Here is a 22,947-nt window from a genome sequence, read left to right on the forward strand (position 1 = left end):
ATTCCTCCTTGTCTCGCATTGCTGACAGTGCGGAATGAAGAAGGCCCGCCATGCATACAGATCGTTCTCGGATTCTGAATAATCCAACCCGACTCACTTAAAATAGGGCTACGCGACGTAAATTTATGGGAGAAGGAGAGACGGGGGCGGGTAAAAAGTAGTGAGAAAGCGTCCATTTATAAGCATGAAATTTGGAGAGCGTTACGTAAGGTTTCGTAGTAAGAAAAATTATTAAAAAATACGACATTTCACGTAGACGTCTTCAAGACACCTTTCAAATCGGTATTACTAGAAAGGAATTTAATTAAAGACTTAATTAAAAATATGGGAAGAAACCGAAGAAAGTATATTTATGAAAATTGCAACTGTGGGGTATGCCTCGCGGTAGTTCGTATAATTTAATTTAGGTCAGGTGAGGAAAAAACTAATTTCAAGGAAATTCTGGCAGAATCTCATTTCCGCCTGTCACTTCCGATCGTGATTCTCCGATGGTCACGTTCAATACATTTACATAATCCGATCTTATGGATGTAGTTTGTGCAATCGATGCATAATATTAAGTCTCATAACTTGACGGTAATTGCTGTTTTCATCAAGAAGTTGATGCCGGAAAGGCATCCTTTTTCTCTCTTCCCTTCTCCCTTTCTAGCTAGTTATATACACGCACATATAGACACTTTCTCACCCTTTCTGTTCCTTTTTCTTAGAAGAAGCTTAACTTTAATGGAAAACAAATGCCATTGTAAAACTGGTTGAACATTGTAACGACTACGATATTTAATGCCGGCTTCAAAATTAATTTTTAAGTAATAAATGATAACACGGATACATAACATTACTGATTTAATTAAATTAAATTCAAGGATATTTCTCATTGTTAATTAAATCGGTGATACGTCATTGCCACATCGGAATTATTAATTATTACGTCATAAATAATACGCTAGTTCAAACGTTATTAAAAGTAAATAATTCTGTATTAATTAATTTAATTCACTTCTATGATTTCATTTCTAGAGAAAATGTTGTAAGTCATAAAATATAGAGTGATTGAGTACATTCATTTTACATGAATTATCAAGAAGTCAGGTGTAGAGAAAATAAGTCAAACAGTGACGAGGCAACTGGCCGTCAATATAAGATACGTCGATTCATTCACTTCATTATGTCACGAAAGATTCGAATAGCCTACAGCTTATCTATAATTTTTGCCAATTACTTATACGCGTTTGCTTTCACTCGGCTCGCGTATCAACACGTTGTACCCAATCACTTTCTTTAGTTTACTTTGAGCTCGTCGTACGGAGTCTGTTTAAATTCTTCCGTGACGCCGCGGCACGTTCGGGAAACCAGCGACGGGCCAAATCGCCAACATCTGTCTTCTACTTTTAGCCGGAGTCGAAGTAATGTTCACGGGAGAACGGACCCTCTCCACGAAAGTGAAAGCAAATCGTCTCTAGGGACGTACGATGTGTCTTGCGTAATCGATTGGAAGTTATGATCCTTCGGATAGGCCATTCATATCTCGATATTACGCGATTCTGATAAATAACGCAGCGAGAAACGAGACATCTGTATCTTCCATCTTCGAACCCTTATTGAAAATTAAGTACCCGTCAAGAGGGACGACTTTTGTTTATACTAGATATCACAGAGGCGCGCTACGGGCGCGCTATTTACCTTTAATATTTAACTATTATTTTTTTATTCATAAATAGTGAGAGAACCAATCGGCATCGCGGAAAAGCGACAACAATGGCCTATGTTTGTTTATTAACATTGGGAGCTATTGGGAAAATAAAATATATAATACACGTAACGTGTAGGTATTTTGATTTTATTTTCCCAATAGCTCCCAATGTGAATAAACGAACGCAGGCTAAATCTCTCATGGCTTTTTTAAGAGTGGACTAAAACATTACAAAAAATACATCATTAATTCTCTAACATTACGTGTGAATGTGTATTAATGTTTTTATGTATAAAATAACAAGATAAAATAATTGATATACAAACATATTCTTGTTTTCAAAATAACATGTAAAATTTTGAATTTTTCCTTCATCGCAACTGTGAACTTTTTTATGTCGCATGCATAGAAATAAATTAAAAATCTCATATGCGTGTGATTTTTAATTCATTAAAAATTTAAAATTAAATTTAAAATTAAAATTAAAAATTATTTTCTTTTAAATTTATTTAGTATTTTTTGACATATTTTAAAATTTGTCCGTAACGCACGGAATAACAACTTGACAGCTGTCAAAATACACGTTCTATGCGCTGACTGAGCTATTTTCGCAGAAGTAAGCAAAATCAGAGACCCTAATCGATCGTGGAAAAGCGACAATAATAAGCCTCTTACGCGCTTTTTTAAAAGTGGGATAAATTATGCTGCATGCGCAAGGTCATTTACGTAATACGTGTAATAAAGCCTTCTTAGAAAGCATTAGCTGTGCCAGTTAGCGCGGCATCATCGCTCCGAGATCCTCGAGACGGTCTCGGAGTACTCGGAGGCGATTGACGCGGCCTCGGAGCGGTCTATCGGTGTAATTCGATCATCGTCCCCCCTCGCCAAAACTACCGCTCGCAATTCGCCGAGTAATCGGATCGACCGGCGCGGTGCGGTGCGGCGCGGCGCGGCGCGGCGGCGGGCGGGCCATTCGTCTCGTCTCGAGGTCTCCTCGTTAAAACTCACCGGCGGCGGCGCCGTTGCACGTCGTTGCACCGAATGTAGAAACCGGTTTACACCGCGCGACGATTCCCGATGCATTCGTTGATCTGCGGCCCGCGAGGTCCTCCACCTCTCCGCGCGGCTCTCCCTTTCGATGCCCTCCTTGCCCCCTCGTGCGATTTTCATCGGGCGACGGCGCGGCTCCGTCGTGGATGAGCCTCACGAGGAACCCGGTGCTCCTCGAAACCCATCATGTCGCCCTACGATCGCCCCACGATCGAGAATTCAACGAACGATATCGGCGAACGAATTCTGTGGGCGTTAAAACTCGTTCGATTCCGCTTTCCACTCCATCCAAGGAGCACTCCAAGGCCGAAAGATTTGACAAATGTCACATACGCACTTCTTTAAATTCTGTCCATCTTCTTTTATTATCTGTCGTTACATTTCTCACGTGTCACCATTGAACTCTTTAATCATTAACAAAATCGCTTTCTCGTTAATCGCTTCTCGTTTCACTCACTTCAATCGAGCACGGAACAACTGGCTTTTCAAGAACGATTTCACTCAGTTATCGTCGGCTGCCGTGAGAACATTTGTTTCATTCTCTGTCTCCATTGATGATTGTAATTATTTAATAAATTACAAAACTACGAGGAAATTGCAGGGGAAGAGATAATTGTTGAAGAAAATGGCTGGATCTAGGACCGATCGCTGCCGCCGGCTGACTTTCAATCGCGATTCAAAGGAACTGAGATGCGATCGCGCGTGGAAACACGCGTGGAGCCTGTCAACACGCGTGACAACTGGCCTTCTTTGTTCACCATCGCGTTCACCGTTTCTCTTGGCAGGAGAGCCTCCGAGTGCGCAGAAGCGATCGCCGCGGACTGCACAGGTCGCTCAGACCTGCGACTCGCGATGGCGGCGACCGCCTCTGCCTTCCTTCGTCCAGGCCAGACCAGAAGGACGTAAACAAAGCGCGGGAGACGATTGGCTGAGGAGCGCGACCTGTCTGGTTCAGATACCAGGTAACATTGTCCGTCTCGCCTCAGGTGTACACGGTTTCCGGTTTCGACGCTTCCAGGCGCAACCGAGCACCGCCGTTGCGCGAAACTGTAATAGGGATCACCATTCCGCAGGCTGCTTCCAACTTCTACCGGATAAGCTTACTGGATGTAATACCGTTCACGCACGGAAAGTTATTAAAACGACTATTTCCCGCTACAACCGTAGGATAGCTACGTATTTAGAATTATAGAATAAAATATTACCGCATCTATATTTTAATACCTGCGAGAATATGTATATTAGCTTCTTCTAGTTTTATACAGACTATATGTGACTATATAGACTTGAGATTTATGTAGACAGCATATATGTGGTGCATGTATATTTAAAAACTTCTCAGTAAAATAATTAAGGTATCTTTCACTTGTGTGCTACGCCGTTGCAGTTCGGTGATAAGAGTTATAAACACAATGAGAGTGTGGAAAATATATATTTTCGTCGAAATATTTTAAGTGGATTTACTGATCGAAATCGTTTTTATTATGTATATTCAATAACTTTGGAATGCAAATTAATGCACACATGGCAAATTAATACACGCATTGTTAAATTATTATACACAGCAATGATTTACATAATATATAAAGAAGTATTCAAACATTTTCAAAATATAAAAATTTTTTCGAATTGTTTACTTGTTATGTAATATGCACAGAAATACAATTATTTCTTATAGCTATATTAAATAATTTGAGAATTAAAGGGTTAAAGCATTGGTGCGCGATCTTATGAAAATTCAGGAATTTCAGGATTTAGTTCAAAATTACGAGATTTTCTGTAACGAACGTAAAACTCCTTTTGGAGTAGTGTCTGACTGACAAGAGATTTGTTTAAATCCGCTTTAGATAATGTGCACTTTACGTTAGAATTCAGAATAGAACACTTTTTATGACTTTATGTATCGTACATAACACGAAAAACATTTGAAGAATCAGAAATACACTCACATATGTAAAATACATATTAAAAAATTAAAATACACTTATATATATCTAAATGCATAGTATATACAATTATAAATAAAATTCTATCCTGAATTCTGAAATGTATAGATCACCTAAAATGGACTGTGGAAAACAAAATTGTAGTGTTTATTGTTCATTTCATTCGTACAGTCCATGTGCACAGGACAACATATACATAGCATATAATTATAAATGCAAGTTAATCCGGATATTATCATATTCCTCGACAAGTATCATTGAAATTGATTGAAATTGCTATAGGCGTATCTCGATATCCTGAACAATTTATCACGCTCAATTTCATATACAATATTATTGCGAAAGAGATCCAGGCGAATTCGTGGAAATAACATAGTCAAATAAAATATAAAATAAAAAATAACCTTTTTTCAAACACAAGAGAGAAATTATTTTCAATATTTTATCAAGAGAATTTGATGCTGAATACAATTCCGGTTCCAAAAATGTTCTATTTGAATTTTGATCAAATTGAGATTAAAATTAGTATAACAAGAGAATATTTTAACACACTTTACCGCGCTATATTTGTGACACGTGATACGTATTGGAAAAGTTTTATTTCATTTAAAACTAAAAAAAACGTATATTCTTTTTTAAGATTTTATCTCTCCCCTAAAATAATTTATTGTAAAGAATAAAATTAATGTAAGATTTTCATAATTAAATATTATATCTGTTTACTTTATGGAAAATTATAATTAAAATATCGAAAATTAAAAACAATTTATATTTTTTAGTTATTTATTCAATATAAGGATTATTCAGGTTATTGAATTCAAATTTTATACAAAAGTAATGTATTTAAAATAGTGAAGACAGTATGGTGAATGTAAAAACTAAATTTTTTTCTAAAAGTTTGTTAGTAGTTTTTCAGAATATGAATTCAATCCTAAAATTGACGAATACAATAGCAGATCTAATATTCGATAGATTGGTCGTAATCTCTGATGGCTTAATTTACAATCTTCCTGCGGTGTAATAAACCCAATATTTGATCACGAGAATCTGATTAACTTTCATAACAAATTCCTTTTGAAAGTTGAAAGTCCTAATAACATACTTACAATTATTCTTGATATTATTCTAATTTCATGCTTAATCACGTTATAATTCTGAGAAACTTGAGATTATAAAGTCGTGAATATAAAAATAAATATAATTATAATCTGATAACATAATTACAATTGCAGACATAAAGAAAGGTTATTACAAAAAAGTTATTTTAATGTTATTTATCGTATTACCCTATTACGGAACATAAATTTATACGCAGATACTTGCTAACGAAAGACTGCAGATGTTTTATCGGATTTAACATTTTCTATTTTACTCATCTTATAGTTTAACGTTCTCTTCAAAATGGCAATTCGTCGAGGTAATTATGAATGTGGTAAACATAACAGATACTATCCGTATGAGTATTCAGAATCCCGATAACGAGGTCGTTCTTGCAATTTAACTTCAAGCCACAACGGTCCCCGGCAACTGGAAACTTTCTATCACGGGGCTTATCCCTCGAGCGGAACGGTGTCGTGAAACACTTTTATCATAAATAGTAGTTATAGGCGAACTTGTCTCGTTAAACCAGTACCAGACAGTATTGTTCCTCCGAAAAAAAAAGAGAAAGATTGAATATTTGACACCGACATAAAGAAGAACATGCTATTTTATTACCGCTCGTTTTCACTTTATTTTATAAAGGAATAAATTTTAATATTGACGGGACATTCAAAAACATGATGCCGCGATGGGCCACATATCACTGGCAATAAAAAAAACGAAAAGATAAATCAAAATCCGGAAGTTTGCAAGTAGAGATCGTTAAACGGGTCAAGCTTTCCTTCCTTCCGCAGCAGACGTAGCTGTATTTAATCCATATTGCATAGTCGCTTTTATAGACAAGTATTAAAAAAGTGATGCTTACGATGTCATAAAATATCTTTTGTCCCTTTGACGATATGTCGTAAAGTCTATATTACGCTTTTGCAACCGTTCCTTGTATTTTATAGAACATTTTCAGGCCATTCACACGCACACGCGTGTTTCTCAACAAATATTGTTGGCTATAATATTGCATGTATATGTGTAGAAAATGCAAGTAACTGATATTTGCTATGATAAGTGTGTATTAATTGATACACGTGTATTAATTGATACATGTGAAACACTGCAATCAGCCGGCAGATAATTGAAATTTACAACTTTCGTCGTTACTACGGACGGTTATTGGGAAGCTGTAACTTTGACCATATATTAAATTACAAGCGATGACGATTTGCTTGAACTCGATTAACCGCGGAAGTTGTGAACTCCGCGCGGATATTGATTAATCAATCATTTAAATCTGCTGAAGCGCGAGTTTCGCGTGCAAAGCGATGCAAAACTCTCTAATAGAAAATCTTATAAAAATAAGATTCTTCGTTAATTAACGCGCAAAGAGAAATTTTATTTTATCTGTACTTTTATAATTACAATTTCTTCTCTCCGTAAAATTTTACGTTTTTAAGACGTTATTATCCGTTCGTAACGGCACATTAAAGCGAATATTAATGCCTTTTGAGTCGCTGCTCGCAAATAAATTTATTACTGCTTTCTTCAAATGAGCAAGGTTCTCTCAGCAGTCGCCATCAACCGTTATACCTAAATTCATAGTGAGAAGTAAATATATCGAGCGTTTCTGTATATTACGTGCTTGAGTGAACTGTCGTACTAATTTCGCAGACATTGCAGCTCCTGGCATAAAATCGTGCCACGTCTCGGTTAATGATTTACATAAAATTACATCCTCCATTCTCCTTTGACTGAGCACTCGTTCAATTAATCAATTAACCTTTGCGTTAATTTTCGTTTTTTTTATTTTATATAATTAGAAACCTTACAATTTAAGGCGAGAAGAAAAAGAACGTTTATCTCAAATGCATAAATCTACCGCCGATCTTTCCCTCGATCGCGGTCTTTATCGTAAAATATTTTATCGGTACATTTTCTTAATGATGTAATGAACTTACCTACAACCGCCCTGTGTCCTTTCACCCTTCTGCCGATGTTGGGTGAAACTATGCTCAGTCTATCGTTTCTCGCTCCCAACAGCGGGCTTGGACTTCTTCTCGGTGGTGGATGCTCGACAAATAGGCCGTAACTACTGCCGGCACTCACGCCGCTGTTTACACCGGCAGTTCCTATCCCTGTCAATCCCCATTCAGCCATGCTGTCGATTGAACTGCTCCTTGGCAGACAGGACGTGCTGTAGTCTCGTCTGTCAATTGATATCATCCGATTAATAGTACGAAATAATACGGAAGTTGTAATAAAAAGAAATATACGTTATTTAATGGGCTTTCTCCTTCACAAAATATTTGTGCCTTCTACATCTGCGATAAATATATAGATTACTAAAGACCTCTTTTTTACGCGTTTTCTATCGGCCTGCAATTTTGGGGGTATTCAGTTAATTTATCACGTTTTACGTGAAAAATTCGTAATCCGTAATAAAAAAAAGCGAGCTCTACACTCCGAGCCCTGTTCGATAACAGCAAGGAGGAGGAATTCCGTTCATGTGAATGACGCGTTGATGTGACGAGGATCGTAAATCAAGCGATCGATGCATTTTCATGGGCGCGGTTCGCACGAACTGCTGATGCATGTGCCACAGGGTGCTTTTCCCCGTTTTAAGCGTTCGACCTACCGCCGCCGAGGTGACGGTAATTTAATATCGACGAGAGAGGGCACATACGCGTTTATAGTATAATGAAGACACTAGATGAGTTATATTTTAAGTGCGTCTACACCTACGCTCCACAACACCTTTCCATCCGAAAACCAAATTACTCCATCTTGATTATAGTGTAACCGTTTACGCTACTAAGAAATTAGTTCAATCTTCGGCCGAATCAAAAACCAAACTTGATGATAAATATAACATGAAGTGCATGACGAATAATTTAATATATTTATAACGCTCACGTAGTATTTTGAACGTTTTACGTACGCATTTAAAATTACATTGTTTGCACGTGCTTTGTATGTGTTCTCTTTATTTATTGTGTACTAATATTATTCTCTGAAAACTAACATTTTTTAACGCGATAAAATAAAGGTACGGTACAAAAGCTTATTTCAGCTACGTAGAAAAGAAACATTATTATCACGCATGTTAAAATTTCAATTTAATATCCAAGAATTAAATGCACAAGGAGTCGACTTGTTAAAAACAGCAAATAAATATAAAAATCAAAGAACGCAGAGGTTTCATATTATATTTATTATTGACACAATTAAGATCTTACCTAGTTTAAGGACGAGAAACTTTTATCGCAAAAGAAAGCCTGCGATACGAGTCAATCCTACTATAAGCGAGTAATCACTCTCACGATTGAGATAAAACTTGATTTACGCTTAATCAAGGAGATCGAAGTTACGTAAGTGGCATCAAAGAGATAAGATACCGAGAGATAAGAACGATAAAAGGGGCTTTCTAGCCTAATCGTGTTTGACTTCAGGACGTGATACTTCTTTTAGCATTGAAGCTAAAGTGGAATTAAACGAAGTTTATTTCGTGACGACCCGAGACCTTGGTCTCTCCCTCTCGCATGTCGAAATACCGTCGCTCCTTGGAATAACTCCGTGACATTTGTATTTTAATCCGGAGGCAATTTTCGTAACTCGAGGTGCTTACGCATAATAATAACGTCAAGTTCTATCGAAAGGTTGCCTCCAGGTACGAGAGGCTGAGATCGCGCCGAGAAGGATATCTCCAGAACAATCGGCACTCCTGTCGGGGGAATAGAATTTGTGTTTTCGAAACAGGAATGTATTCAGGAAAATTGGTTTCCACTTTACGCGAGGCAACCTATACACAGTGAAGCACCGCGCAGGAAATCTATCAAAGCGCTATTCATCGACACGATCAATAAAAGCATACTCACAATAGTATCACTAACTAGAAAACCGTTCTACTGCTCGCCGGTCATCGATTTCAGTGAGAAACTTGATGCTCGCGCCCTGTTTGCCATCAGCGAACAATCATAATATTTTATGAAACGCGTAACATCGCGCATAACTATACGCGATCCGTCTTCCCTATTTTCAATATCTTTCCCCCAAGAAATGATATCATCCGTTATGACACAATCATACTTTTCCTTTCTAGAATCATTTATCGTGCGGATGACTTATCGCAGACATTTCCGGAAGAATTCACTAAGCACGAGCGATTTATGCACATCATTACTTACCGAGGAGGTCCTTAACAATCTAATATTTCTATAGTCACGCGAAATAAATGCTCGATCATATCGCGAGTCACGCGAGTAAGAATGACGTCTCTGCGGGGACGGGCAGATGTAGACAGCGTGATGAAGTGAACGTAGTCAAGAGGATCACTAAAGAGTCAGTTACAGCATATTTCGCGAATGTCCGGATAAAAAAAACCTGAAAAAAGAAACGAGCTTTTACTTCGTTCGTACTTCAATAAGAAAAAAAAATCGTGCGATTCTTTGGCACTTCACGGGCCGACACGGAATTTAATTCCGGCCCGGCGGCGTGGACGCTTTGCAAAGCAAATGCTGAGTGCGATTATTAAACAGTTCCGCCGAGCGGAACGTTTGTCTATTGGCTTTCCATCTAATTTCGTATTCCGTCGGCTCTAACTGATATCCCTTTGTGACGATCGCTGGTTGAAACCCTCCGACCATCTTGCTCGTTCGTTTATTACACAGAATACCGAAGTTTCTTATGACTCTTGAAAGATATGACTTTCATTCGCTTGTCTCGTTGAAATATGAAATTATAATTTCGTTTAGCTTTTTCGTTCTTTACAAGTCAGGTCAAGTCAGGTCAGGTCAGTTCAGATCTCGACGTCACGGCGGTCATTCCGATTGCGAGGGAGAACGACGAGACAACTCGATTTTCGCACGGCGAACACGCGTGGCGCTTTGAGATGCGCGGCATACAGTCGGTTCGTTGACGTACCTCTCCCAGGAGAGCCGTCGTGGAATTTCATCGCTCGGCGTGAAGCTCGGCCGCTGGTTCAAGAGCCTCGCGAGCCTGTTGAGAGGTTGCGAGCCGCCGATGCTGCTGGTGCTCAGCCTGCCGCTTCTTGTTGAGTGTTCCTTGGAGGATTCCCTGCTCGCTGGACCGGAGTCGGAAACGCGGCGCTCTGTCACAGAGGAAATCCGACATGAAGAATTGCGCACGAGGCGCGCAGCCAACGATCCTCGGCTGCCCGGGAGTCAATACCGGGCGTAAAATCCATTCGGCTAACTCCCTCGGCACCCTCGCGACTATATTTCCGCGCACGAGGCGAACGAGCTTCGCGACATTTGCCCAAGTGTTGTTGCAGCACATAATCAAGTTTCTTTGACATTTTAGGAACGAAATGCATTTTTCATTGAAAGATAATTACAAAATATGATTATACATTTTGAATGATATTCCAATAATTTTTATCAATGATATAAAACAGGGTGTATAATAATTTTACTGTTAAAACGCGTTATAATGAAATGCGTTGCTCGAGTTTTCATTAAATTGGATATACATATGTACAAACACTGAAAAAGAAAGTACCAGTTACTTTATACTGACTATGAGAAAATAATATATTTACAATGCGACTTCCACTGTTAAATTCGTAGTGTTTTATACTCAATTTCAGTTATTTTTAACCTACTCAGTACGTCGCGTCGTTAGCTTGACTAAAAGAAATGTTAATTTAACTAAATCAATAAAGATAAAATAATGCTGTTTTATATTAAAATAATAAATTTTGATACAGATGGATAGTTAAAATAACAAAATGTTATTTAACTCGAGATTGTGATTTATATTTTATCCATTAATATAATATTTAACAGGGTGTATAATAATTTTACTGTTAAAACGTAAAATACGTACGTTACTCGAGTTTTCATTAAATTGGATACAAATATTGTGTTAAAAAAAAAATACCTTCCTTTATACTGATTATGAGAGAATAATATATTTACAAAAATGCAACTGGGTCGCTCCGATGCATTGCGTTTTACCTGCTTCTGTACAGTAACTAAAAATTCATTCAACTCTCTTTCACTCAGTTTTCAATGATAACTATATAATGGTATAATTCTGTCATTAACATGCTCTGCATTATATACATCATATACATTAAGAAGAAATTACATCGGATATGAAATATTAATATACATTGTATCTAATCTGCTTCAGACTAATCTTTTCTTAATAGAAAAACTGGCAATCTCCTATCAGGTCTACTTAAATTCACATGCATAACAAGACGAATGAGAGAAAGAGAAAGAGAGAGCGCTTAAAAAAGTGACATACAGCGGCGAAAGTATAGCGTAAGAACATCAGTTTTTGAAGCGTAAACGCGACCGCTGAAACTCCAATATAAACTCGAGAGTCCATTCTACGACTTATCCCATAAATTCTTAGTACCTTACCTATCGTGTCGTCCGTAAAGGATATTCTCGGCGTAAGAAGCTTGGTACAATGGGAAGCCGTGCTTCCACGCTTCGCGTAGGTCGTATTGTCCGTGGAAGGTGGAACGACCGATATCCCCGTTGTTACCGCTGAATGCGAGCGAAAGATGACCATGATTAAATGTGAGAGGGGCTGGCTTAGCGCGTATTCTTAGCGAGTCAGAACGTAACATCTCTACTACTGAGCATTTTCTCAAATTTACGACTAAATACCGAGAGAAACTTAGATGCGGCTTCGAAATGCTTATATATACACAGCGAAATAGATAATGCATTAACGACGTGCAGAGGACTAAATTGTACTCATACGGATGTAATGAGACGATCATTAATTTATTTACCGCTACGTTTTTTTGTAACAGACATTAAAATTTACCATCTGTCGTATCGCGAAGAGAAAAAGCGGATGGGAATAGAGGATAATGCGATGGAACGACGGTAAAGGAGCAAATATCGTATTCGCGCATCAAAAGCGGATTGCCAGCGAAGAGAGAGGATGGAAGAGGAGGGTTTTAAGATTACTGCGTACTCGAAACGCAATGGGGAGGCTTGCAGGCAACGGTCGTTGCAAAGGGTATATAGAAGAGAAACATTATCGTAACAGATGGATCTATAGACAACAATGACGGCAGTACTTGTAACGAAAAGTGTAAGGCATTCGCGGAAGAGGATGGTTTTAGCTCTTAATAGTCACCGTTGTTGTAGCGAGCATCGATTTGAGCTTGGAGTATGTTGAGGCCAGGTACGACGATGGCCGGCAGAGTTCGGGAACGCAAGAGCGGCGCCGGGCGTCCTCCGGGGCCCCGTGCCGATCTGTTCTCGGGTTTGCATTCTGGCACTGGCGCGCTGTAACACAGATTAATTTATTGTGAATAAAACGATCATTGGTAATTCGTCCGCGATTGCAGTTTATGCGTTTCAAATTATTCATACATGTCGTGTTTATCAGTGTTAAAGTAACGCGATAGCATAAATTAATTGTAGTTGGATAAACTAACTGCATGCGGTCTCGCTGGATGCGGTTATTTGATTTCCACAGTTGCTACTGCGTGTAGAAACGTACGGGAGTCGCACGTGTAGATGTAATCCGCTAGATTGACGCGATATAATCTCGGTGGACGTAAATTAGATTAATAATAATCTCTTGCATCACAATTAAGCGGGCTAACACTGTCGGATTAGTGGAACTAGTTTTTGTCATTAATTATCAGGTGTTAAAATGTCAATCTAATATCTAATCAATCTAATCACCGTAACCATAATTGCGCCGTTTTAGGCAATATAATTAACCTGCAATATATAGGGGATTCTAAACGCACGTTTTTAATTTTTGACGAGTGTCACATATATGCTGGTGTAAGTGTATCTTTATGTAATTAAAAGAGATCTTTTCTCTTTGAGATACACTTTATTTCTTACGAAGAATGGCAGTTTTAAACAAGATGCCATGTGTGTGCGATGTTTATTATAATTTTTCTCAGAAATTTGCTTCCTATATGACTTTATATCCTCAAGGGATGTTATAGGTATATACTGGTGTAAATAATTCTTTATAAGTATATAATAATTTTTTATATAAAATCGGAATCATACGAAGCACGATTTCTTGAATGATTAGCATCCTTCTATGCATGCTCTGATGCATGCTGTTAGACACGTAGATGCATTGAGAGAGACAACGAAAATTTTCGAATCCGAATCTGAATTCTGACGTTTGACGTGTACTACGAAATTAGCACAATTGTTTCTTTTTTGAAGAACGCTGTTGATCGTTTGCTCGATCGTCTAGCATGCATCAGAGCATGCTAATCATTCAAGAAATCGTGCTTTGTGTGATTCCGGCTTAATAAAAATTTTATATAATAATAATAATAATAATAATAATAATAATAATAATAATAAAATTGTTTTTCCTTTGAGACATACTTCGCTTCTTATGAAAAATGGCAGTTTTATAACAAAATGCCACCGTGTGGTACTCAAATCGCAGTTTTCCCAGAATTCACTTCCCGACTTTGTGCCCTCGAGCAAGGGATGGTCTATATGCTGGTGTAAATCATTCTTTATAAGCAAATACAATAATTCCTTATACAATAGGAAGGAATTGTTTTCCCTTTGAAATACATTTTATTTCTTATATCTTTTTTTTTATAACAAGATCCATGCTTAAATTACGGTTTTCCCAGAATTCACTTTCTATACGACTTTATATCCTCGAGCAAGAGACTTTGTATAAAGCCGAAGACCGATATTCAGCGGACCGCTCTGTAGAAATATTTTCCCGGAATTTTCCAATCTGGAATATCTTAGGATTGTCGTTTTAAAATAACCACGATTTCGCGATAGCGAGTAATCAAATATTAAAAGAATTCGCGTGAAAGTAATCCGACACGAATATTTCAGAAAATAAGGGTACATTGTGCCTATAGGCGTGTGTGCAAACGTGCATTAAAATTAAGAGAATGGCTCGCGGTGCCCCGAACCGGAAATTGGTTTCTCGTACGACATTTTATCTATCGTAGACATTCTTCTCGGTGAAACGGGCAAAGACAAACATATATCTTAACGAACTCTTTCGGAGTTTGCCCGGCTGAAAGTACGTACGTACGAGTTCTGTATCTGCAGCGACACACGTCTCGCGGAGAGTCATTGATTGCAGTAACTCGCTTTGTTCGAAGTGCACTTTCCGCCGAACATTCTCACGTTCCTTGTTTCGTTTCTTTTGATCGTCCTCCTTTTAGAAAACCCTCGCAAAAGTTTCTCTCTGCGATATTTCCAGGATACGTGACAAACGCGAAGTTACAGGTGTAACCGCGGATCTCATACTTTACGTGATCCTTCTCGCGAACCCGATATTAGTGGTTAAACATTGATAGGAATCGACACAGAGAGTTTGGAATTTTCTCAAAATTCTTGCGATTCAACGTTATCACGGTTTCGCACAGACAAATTCGTCTTACTATAAAATAGAGGTATCTCGGGGGTTACGGGCTGCACATAAAAGTTCAAGAATTAAGACCTCTCCCGCGATAGCGATACATCCATCGTACAGTTTTAAAACCAGACTTGACTGAGTTTGTGACTTTTTAGCAAGCTAACAATAGCGTGAAGTGAGCGGAGATTTTCTGGGCATTTGACAATGATACTTTTAGTTCTGAAACATAATCGATGTGCGATTTATATCGATGGCGAAGCGCTAAGTTTTTTTTACAATAATGTTCTATTTCTTAGGAAAGATAAATAAAAAATCTCATACAGCTAGCAATAAAAAACCTGAGGAGATAAGTTGGATCGACGGTGTTCTTCCATGGAAGAATCAGAAAAAAAGTGGTATTATTTGTCATTTTCTGAAGTTTCTTGCCTCTTCATTCAGCGTCGGGATTGAAGCCGGCAGTATGCCAGTGAGAATCGCCAGGGAGTCGTTTTAAAGCAGCACGGAATTAAATCAGACCGTTTAATGACGAAGTAACGAGCGAAAGTGAGACTTCAGCAGAGAAATTTCAAAGAGATCGGTGTTCCCTTCGATGGAAGGAAAAAAAATGCTTACCCTCGGGATAGAATAAAAACGGCGGGATGAGACAAAGAAAATCTAATTGCTGTGCGTCATCGGCAAATCGACGAGGATAAGGCGACGTCCTTGAGGAACCACCGGGAACGCCCAGGTCTCCTTAACTTACGGGTCCTTGCGGCCGCACACACGCGCGCAAACAAATGGGCTCACGACGCTACGCGAATGACAACGCAAACAAGAATAATTGCCTACTCTTAAATCCGGCTGTGCTAAAGGGAGACGAGATGAATTTTTTGCGAGGGAAGAAAGAGTGGTTGCGTCGCTCTATAAAAAGATTCATCACCTGTAATATTTACTTTCGTCGTTTGTACGCGTCAATGTTCAAACGCGACGAAGGAGATTGCTTTTATCTGTCGCGCATCCTCGCCGAACATAAGCTTTGAGACATCAACCCCGTCTCAACGGAATCGCGATGCGTCGGGACGATTATTCGCCTTGCAGTCGATCGCGTTTTTCTCACTTTTCCGACACGGCATGGTGGACGGTTGTCCACGTCGGGAATATATCCAATCGCGCGCAGCGAGAGGGAATACAAGTCAACAACGAGTTTTCTATAGCGCTCTTCACGGTGGCTTTTCAATCGACATGTCGATGTGAGAACGGAGAACGACCGGGCTTGGTGCTAGCAAGCGACCGAAATATACGAGAGAGAAAGAAAGTTTTTTTTTCTAGCTTTAAAGAAAAAAAACAGTACAGCAACTGAAATGCGTGCGTGCGTATTTATATGGGTATACTTTTTTGTGTTTTAGGAGTATTTTACAAATGGAAGAGGTAGAAATGACTTCGAAATAAAAAAATGAAAAATTTTAAAAAGCATTTTTTTAAAATTAGTATTTGAAAAAAATGAAATAAAGAATGTTTATTAAATAATGTTTTAAAAATAAGAAAAGATAGAAAACTGAATTAAAAAATAATTGATTGTTTTAAGAAATATTTATAGTATTAGTATTTGTAAAATAAAAAATGTTAATATTTTAAAAAGCTCTTTTTCATATTTCTAATACATTTTTAAAAATATTATTTTTAGTTACAAGAAGTATTATAATTATAATTTTAATATTTTATTGATGATATAAGTAATATAAATTAAAGCTTGAAAATTTTTACTGCGATGTAATATTTCATTTATAAAATCACCTATATACATTTTTGAAAATATACTTAAAACCATTTAAAGCAGAAAAAGATAGAACAAATTTTTAATGACTTACAATTTCACACAAAACCGGAAATATTACATACAATATTCAGATGTGACGGGTACTAGAAATAAACTTTGAACCGTTACTGTTCCAAGTCTGATCGATGCTAATGTGTTCCAAAAATAAAGGATTCGTAACATATTTAATTATGTTGATCAGATTAGCTTGTCTTCAAATTTATAGAAATCCCAAAAAGAACCCCCAAGCATGCCTTATCCATAATATTGTTTCAAATGTCGATTAATTTTATAAAAATACGAGAGACAATTATTTATTATAGTAAATATAGATTTATTGGTAAACCTTTCTGCAATAATTTCGTGCAGTTGGAACAGGAGACCTTTTTTGATAGTAAAAAAATAGCGGTATGATAGTAGACATTTCTATTTCATTGCATTTAGAGAAGGCAAAGAGACTAATGAAAAAAACATGATCCTTTAGCGCGGTTTGCGGAATCACCTCTGGCTTTCCCTCTGACTCACGATTACGCTTTGACCCTTGCGACAGTACTTCTGGATCAGCAAGTCGTCTTGAGACGGCATTAGAGTGCAGCCTTCGTTCCTTCGATTTTCCACGATCGAGAAGTCAGAAACCATTGCTATACGGCACGGCATGAATCTCCTAAATGGCGAAGATAGTGAATTGCAAATTACAGTCGCGTGACGCAATTTACGACCGTGTTCCGCATGTCTTATTTCGACAATTTATGTGGGCGACGGCATTAGGTACGTTTATTGTGCGCGCAAAATCAAGTTGAACTAACAAAGGGTTGTAATTTCCTCGCGTGAGACTAGAAGAGTAAACAGAAAATTGCCCGAAAGCTTCGTGCTGGCTCATTTCGTGACATTATAGAGAGTTTCACAGGCGCGTAGCCCGCAATTTCCTGAAAATTATAGAATCGCGCGCGTTCTGCATGACACGCATAGCGTGTCCCGGAACTTCTCGCGTACATTATACGTCGGACAAGGTCAAACGTGAATTTAGCGGGGGTGTCGAAGGAAACTGGAACAACAACCAGGAAATGCACGCTGAGAATGCTTTAGATCGGTGTAATAAATTCACTGGTAACGAACGCCCAGCGCTGATGCAGATTTACGTGGCGTCGCACCATCCGACTGCATTTAATGCACTTTGTGCAATCAACTTCGGAATTCCTCGCGACACGTTTCCTGACCCTCTGACATAGTTTTCGCATATTTAACAGATGGATGTGACAAAGAGTTGAGACTTTTTGATTAAAATAAAAAAATAATAAATTGATATACCCGAGAATATATATATATATATATATATATATATATATATATACTTTATTACTAAACTTTAATATATAATATCTTTTTATTTCCAAATTACTTAAAATATCTTACATTATTAATATACGAGTAACACGTTACCAGGAATGTAATAATATTTCGATGTAATAATAATTCTTCTTTGCATGCGTGTTGATTATTAAAATGTAATCTAAGATCTAATTAAATTTATAGGATAAACTCGGGTAAGATGGCCATACAGGAATTGGCCAACCTATGATCTTTCAAGCTCGCCATGAAACATTGAATGAACATGGCTTGGCCATCTTTCCTGTATGGCCATCTTACCCGAGTTTACCCCATATCCCGGCTCAAATAACGCCTGGTAATTTGTTTGTTGGCGTTGGCCCAACTATCTCTTATCGATATATTTCCCATAGAGTGATGAAGAAGCGAGTTGTTTGTTATCACAGTGCTCATTCTGAAATTGAAGGCCGGCAATCCGATGAGAGGAGGCAAACGAAGAATACGTTGCAAAGTGGAAAATCAATAGCAGCTATTTATACAAGCGGAAAGATTATTGATCGCGTTGGAAAGACAGCCGCACCATCTCTCATTTATCTTTGATCTTTCAGCGACCGCTCTGATCATCGACGCGGTATCTATCGCTCCCGTTTCACGCCGACAGTTATGCGATTCGACAAACGGTTAATACTTTTATCGAAACGAAAATTTGTCGAGTTTCCGAAACTTCTTTTACACGGTGGCACGACGAGCTTTTTTGCAAACTGCTCTCAGCGTTGCCAAAGTGTACTTTGGTATTCTTCGAAATCTCGCGTTTATCTCGCTCTAATTTTAACCACCGTGGTATACGATATTACTTATTATTCGGAGATTACTCACGAAAAATGTTTTTTGCATACACGCACAATAGGAATTTATAATTGGAATATTATTAGATTTCAGCATACGTAGGTATATGCGTCGCATTTGTCACTTCTGATCTGGAATGTAGCCAATTTCAATAATGCGGGAAGACCTTCGATTAATGTCGAGTATGTGCGAAAGGTGAGACCCTCTACAAATAAATGCTTCCCCCAATCGAGGTCTACGCCACATTACTAATTAGAAAAATATTTACTCGTTCGAGAAATAGAACCGGCGTGGACAAGCTGAGAGAAGCGTGATATATGAAATATGTATATGTTACTGTATCTTTTCTATGTTTACCATTAATTAAAACACAAAGCGTTACACCTGAAAAAAAACGTTATTTGATATCTTTCAATTAAAGGTTTTATATCTCGCGATTGAAAGGAGATTTATCCATTCGTTGCAATTTTGAGTTCAACGCGGGCGATATAAAACTTGTCCGTGTATATCCGATATAAAACTTGTACAAATCACATCGAAATGATTGATAATACGTATCGCACATCTCGATAATAATTGGAGTCAGACGGTAACGGATATACGAAGTATGGGCACGAATATTTTACATTAATTAAGGTCAGACAGAAATAGAGGAGGCGACGTGACCTGAGTGCCGGGGAGTCTTAACTGCGCAATTTTGCGCGAATATCAAGTGCCAATTATCGAATATTATTCTGGAGGTATTATTCGTTACTCGTTGTTGTTTCACGGTGAAGTGAGAAAGATGACTGATCCTCGACCATTAATGAAGAGCTTGTCTATTAACAAAAAAAAAACCCATTGCGATGGAAGAGAGACGCGTACCGCACCGTTTTATCGATTCGCCACCTTCATCGAAAAATATTCAGGAAGTCGAAGTTACAAACTACTAAACTTTGCATAGCTCGCGCGCGGTCTACTTATCTAACTTTCCTTCTTCTTCCCTTTTCCTCATTTTTGCGTACATTCTTGTTAGCGAATTTACCCGTAAATTCGCCCACGACTCGCCACGTTCGAAAATTTCGATTATAAGCCCGGGGAAACGATAGTCCTTGATATTCCCTCGATTCGTTTTCTTTAGGTATTTTCTCTCTCTTTCTCCCTGATCCCTCCTGGAGTAAGGTGCCGTTCAACCTTACTTTTCCACCTCAAATTTTTCCTCTTTTGATGTCTACCGTTAAAAGCCCGCACACCAATATCAGTAATTTCTTTCTGGGACGGAGACGCTGCCCTCAACTTTTTGATGTCGCTCAGAAAGTTGTCGTGAACGCTGTGAAATCGATAATACTCTGAACGAAGAAAGATTTATTTTCGGTATAGGGACGTCGCGTCGGCCAGATAATGCTCCGCCCGGGTCGTATTAGCAGCTTTTGTTCTGCGTGAATGACTCAGAAGACTCCAGAAACCTAATGGTTTCCTTCCACTAGATGTGTCATGTCGTGAAAAGGAATTTCTCTGCGATCCCCGCGTAAGAAAAGGTTTCTAACGGGGGATCGCACATACAGCGTCGATTATTATGTGCGAAACAGAAATGTACAAAAAACAACTTTGTCGAATAAGAATGAATCACCTTTTATTTAAAAAAATATAAGTATCGTTTCTTTTTTTAAGATGTATATTTGCGAAGAACTCATAAAAAACAGTCGTCGATTGTACCTATAAGCGATTTTTCTCGCACATACAATATTCAAGTATGTGAAAAATATTGAAGAAAGAAACGATCCGTCGTATTTTCGATCTTCGTTCTGAGTAAAGGCGCCAGCGATGAGAATTGACTCGCTTGTTTCCATGATATGTAACTCTTCTTTCTCGTTGTATAAAAGTCTCTGGTACATCGTGCACTCGTGTCTGTGACCTTCGTTGGAAACAGTGGCTCCGCATTTCAACTCGTTTAGCCGTAGCATCTTGGAGAACGAGGCAGCAAGTGCAGTCCCAAGGAAGGAGATGTCGCGCAATTTCCCACGATCTCATTGCGCTCGTTTTCTACGTACCACTCTGCCCGTATTTCACACAGGTGCGAATTTTCCATGAAAGTAGAGCGCACAGCTACTTTGCGAAACAATACTTTGTAATTTCGATCAAACATTTGCCCGCATTTAAGCTTCAATTACTTACTCCGCTTTTTGTCCAAGATAAAGTCTGCTTTTGTAGTGTCTTTAATTTTAAGAAAAAAAAAACTTTGACAGATACTGCTTCTCCGTGATAATCGGGAACTACTTAAAGCGATGTTAACATTAACTTAAAGGATTACAAGCATTAACGTAACTTTCGAAAATATATCTTGTCAGTTCTCTCAAGTTGTAAGGTCCCATGATGTATATTTAATATAAACGCTAAGGAGATTATACATCTCTTCTCGGATTACATAATTTCGCATACCAGGACAAATATATGTAATATATATAACCACGTTAATGTTTAACAAGAAATGTAACAACGCATCTATCTCGAAAGCGTCTTTATTTCCGCGATTTACGTAACACGATGAGTTATAACAAATCTGGCCTTACGATGCGTTGAAGTCTATTGAAAGATAAGGGAACTCGCCCGGGGGGAATTTGGCACGAAAATTTTGACCTTCCCGACCGGATGAGCATCAGGTTCCAAGATAAGGAAGCTGACCACACCTTTTTACGACACCCAAGACAACCGCGCGTCACGGTCACCGCAGAGCCCGCCAGAAATAATACTCCGTCGGACTTTACGTGGGGATACTTCACTGACGTGGTTTACACAAGACGTATGTCCTATCCAGTGAAACTTTAACGCGAGAAGTTATGGGTTTGCCACGAACTACAAGACGAATGCTCCTGCATTCTGCTGCTAAATTTTTAAAGGACAAAGGAAAACTTTTATTATACTTAGATATTACCAAAGTCTTATAAGACTATTAAACCTTTATGAGACTATATTAGGCGTTTTTTAAAACTATTGTTAGACTTAGGTATTACTGAAGCCTTATGAGACTATTAAGCCTTTACGAGATTATATTACGCGTTTCTTAAACAAACTGCTTCTTTTAATCTGGTACTTTAAAAGTTTTAAGATTTTTATCATATATAACTCGATCTTAATATTCTGGACAGTAAAAATAATAAACGTCACAGTTTTAACCTTTAGCATCCATTATTATAATATGTAGCAATTATTTTCAGCAGAAATATCCTGCGAAACCATATTAACATTAACTATAAATATTGGATTGAATTGCGCTATGCAGGTACCGTATAATAGCGCCGTAAACTTTACTGAGATAGCATTAAATGCTTTGATTGCATTAAATGCCTTTAACGTAACAGGCAATTAATATTGAAATCTACGATGTTGAACGACGTAATAAATGCACAATGTACATAATGTTGTGATTACGTAATTTTGGAATATAATTTTATAACTCTGCAATTTTTAGTGATGTGTTATACATAAATCTTATAATCTCTTTTTATAATCGCGTGCGTTTCAATAAGTCATAAATATTAAAAATATTAAGAAATCATTATATTAAATGAACCGTCATATGAATAATTTTTGTTTCGCAACGCTAGGATAAATCAGACCACGTGAAGCTTGAGCAATAAAACGTCACGTTAAGGGTTTATTTCGAGCGTTAATTTTCTTATCAAACTTACACGCCTCTCGCGTGCGCCATGTCCTTCGCTCCTTCCGGTGATTTATACGCGACACTCGTGCACTTGTCAGCAAAAGGTAAGGCCAATAATCGTCGTCGTACGGCAAATGGAATTTTCAGCGACTTCACTGGCACATGGCATTTCGTGGCGAAAGCGCGATCGAAGATAATT

General features: G+C 38.0%; 1 protein-coding gene across 3 annotated transcripts in view; it reads right to left on the reverse strand.

The window, feature by feature from the left end:
* Wake (wide awake) overlaps positions 1 to 22,947 on the reverse strand; it is an 83,522-nt gene that overhangs the window by 31,210 nt on the left and 29,365 nt on the right. For 2 of the 3 annotated variants that reach the window (XM_071780381.1, XM_071780379.1), the window contains exons 3-6: positions 12,901 to 13,052; positions 12,168 to 12,296; positions 10,699 to 10,885; positions 7,737 to 7,984 (exon numbers count right to left, since the gene is read on the reverse strand). In XM_071780381.1, coding sequence (XP_071636482.1) covers positions 7,737 to 7,984; positions 10,699 to 10,885; positions 12,168 to 12,296; positions 12,901 to 13,052 — 716 coding nt within the window. The remainder of the gene's footprint in view (positions 1 to 7,736; positions 7,985 to 10,698; positions 10,886 to 12,167; positions 12,297 to 12,900; positions 13,053 to 22,947) is intronic. The other variant, XM_071780380.1, reaches the window with a different exon arrangement.

Source organism: Temnothorax longispinosus, chromosome 6 (genome assembly GCF_030848805.1).
Source record: "Temnothorax longispinosus isolate EJ_2023e chromosome 6, Tlon_JGU_v1, whole genome shotgun sequence".
Taxonomy (NCBI): domain Eukaryota; kingdom Metazoa; phylum Arthropoda; class Insecta; order Hymenoptera; family Formicidae; genus Temnothorax; species Temnothorax longispinosus.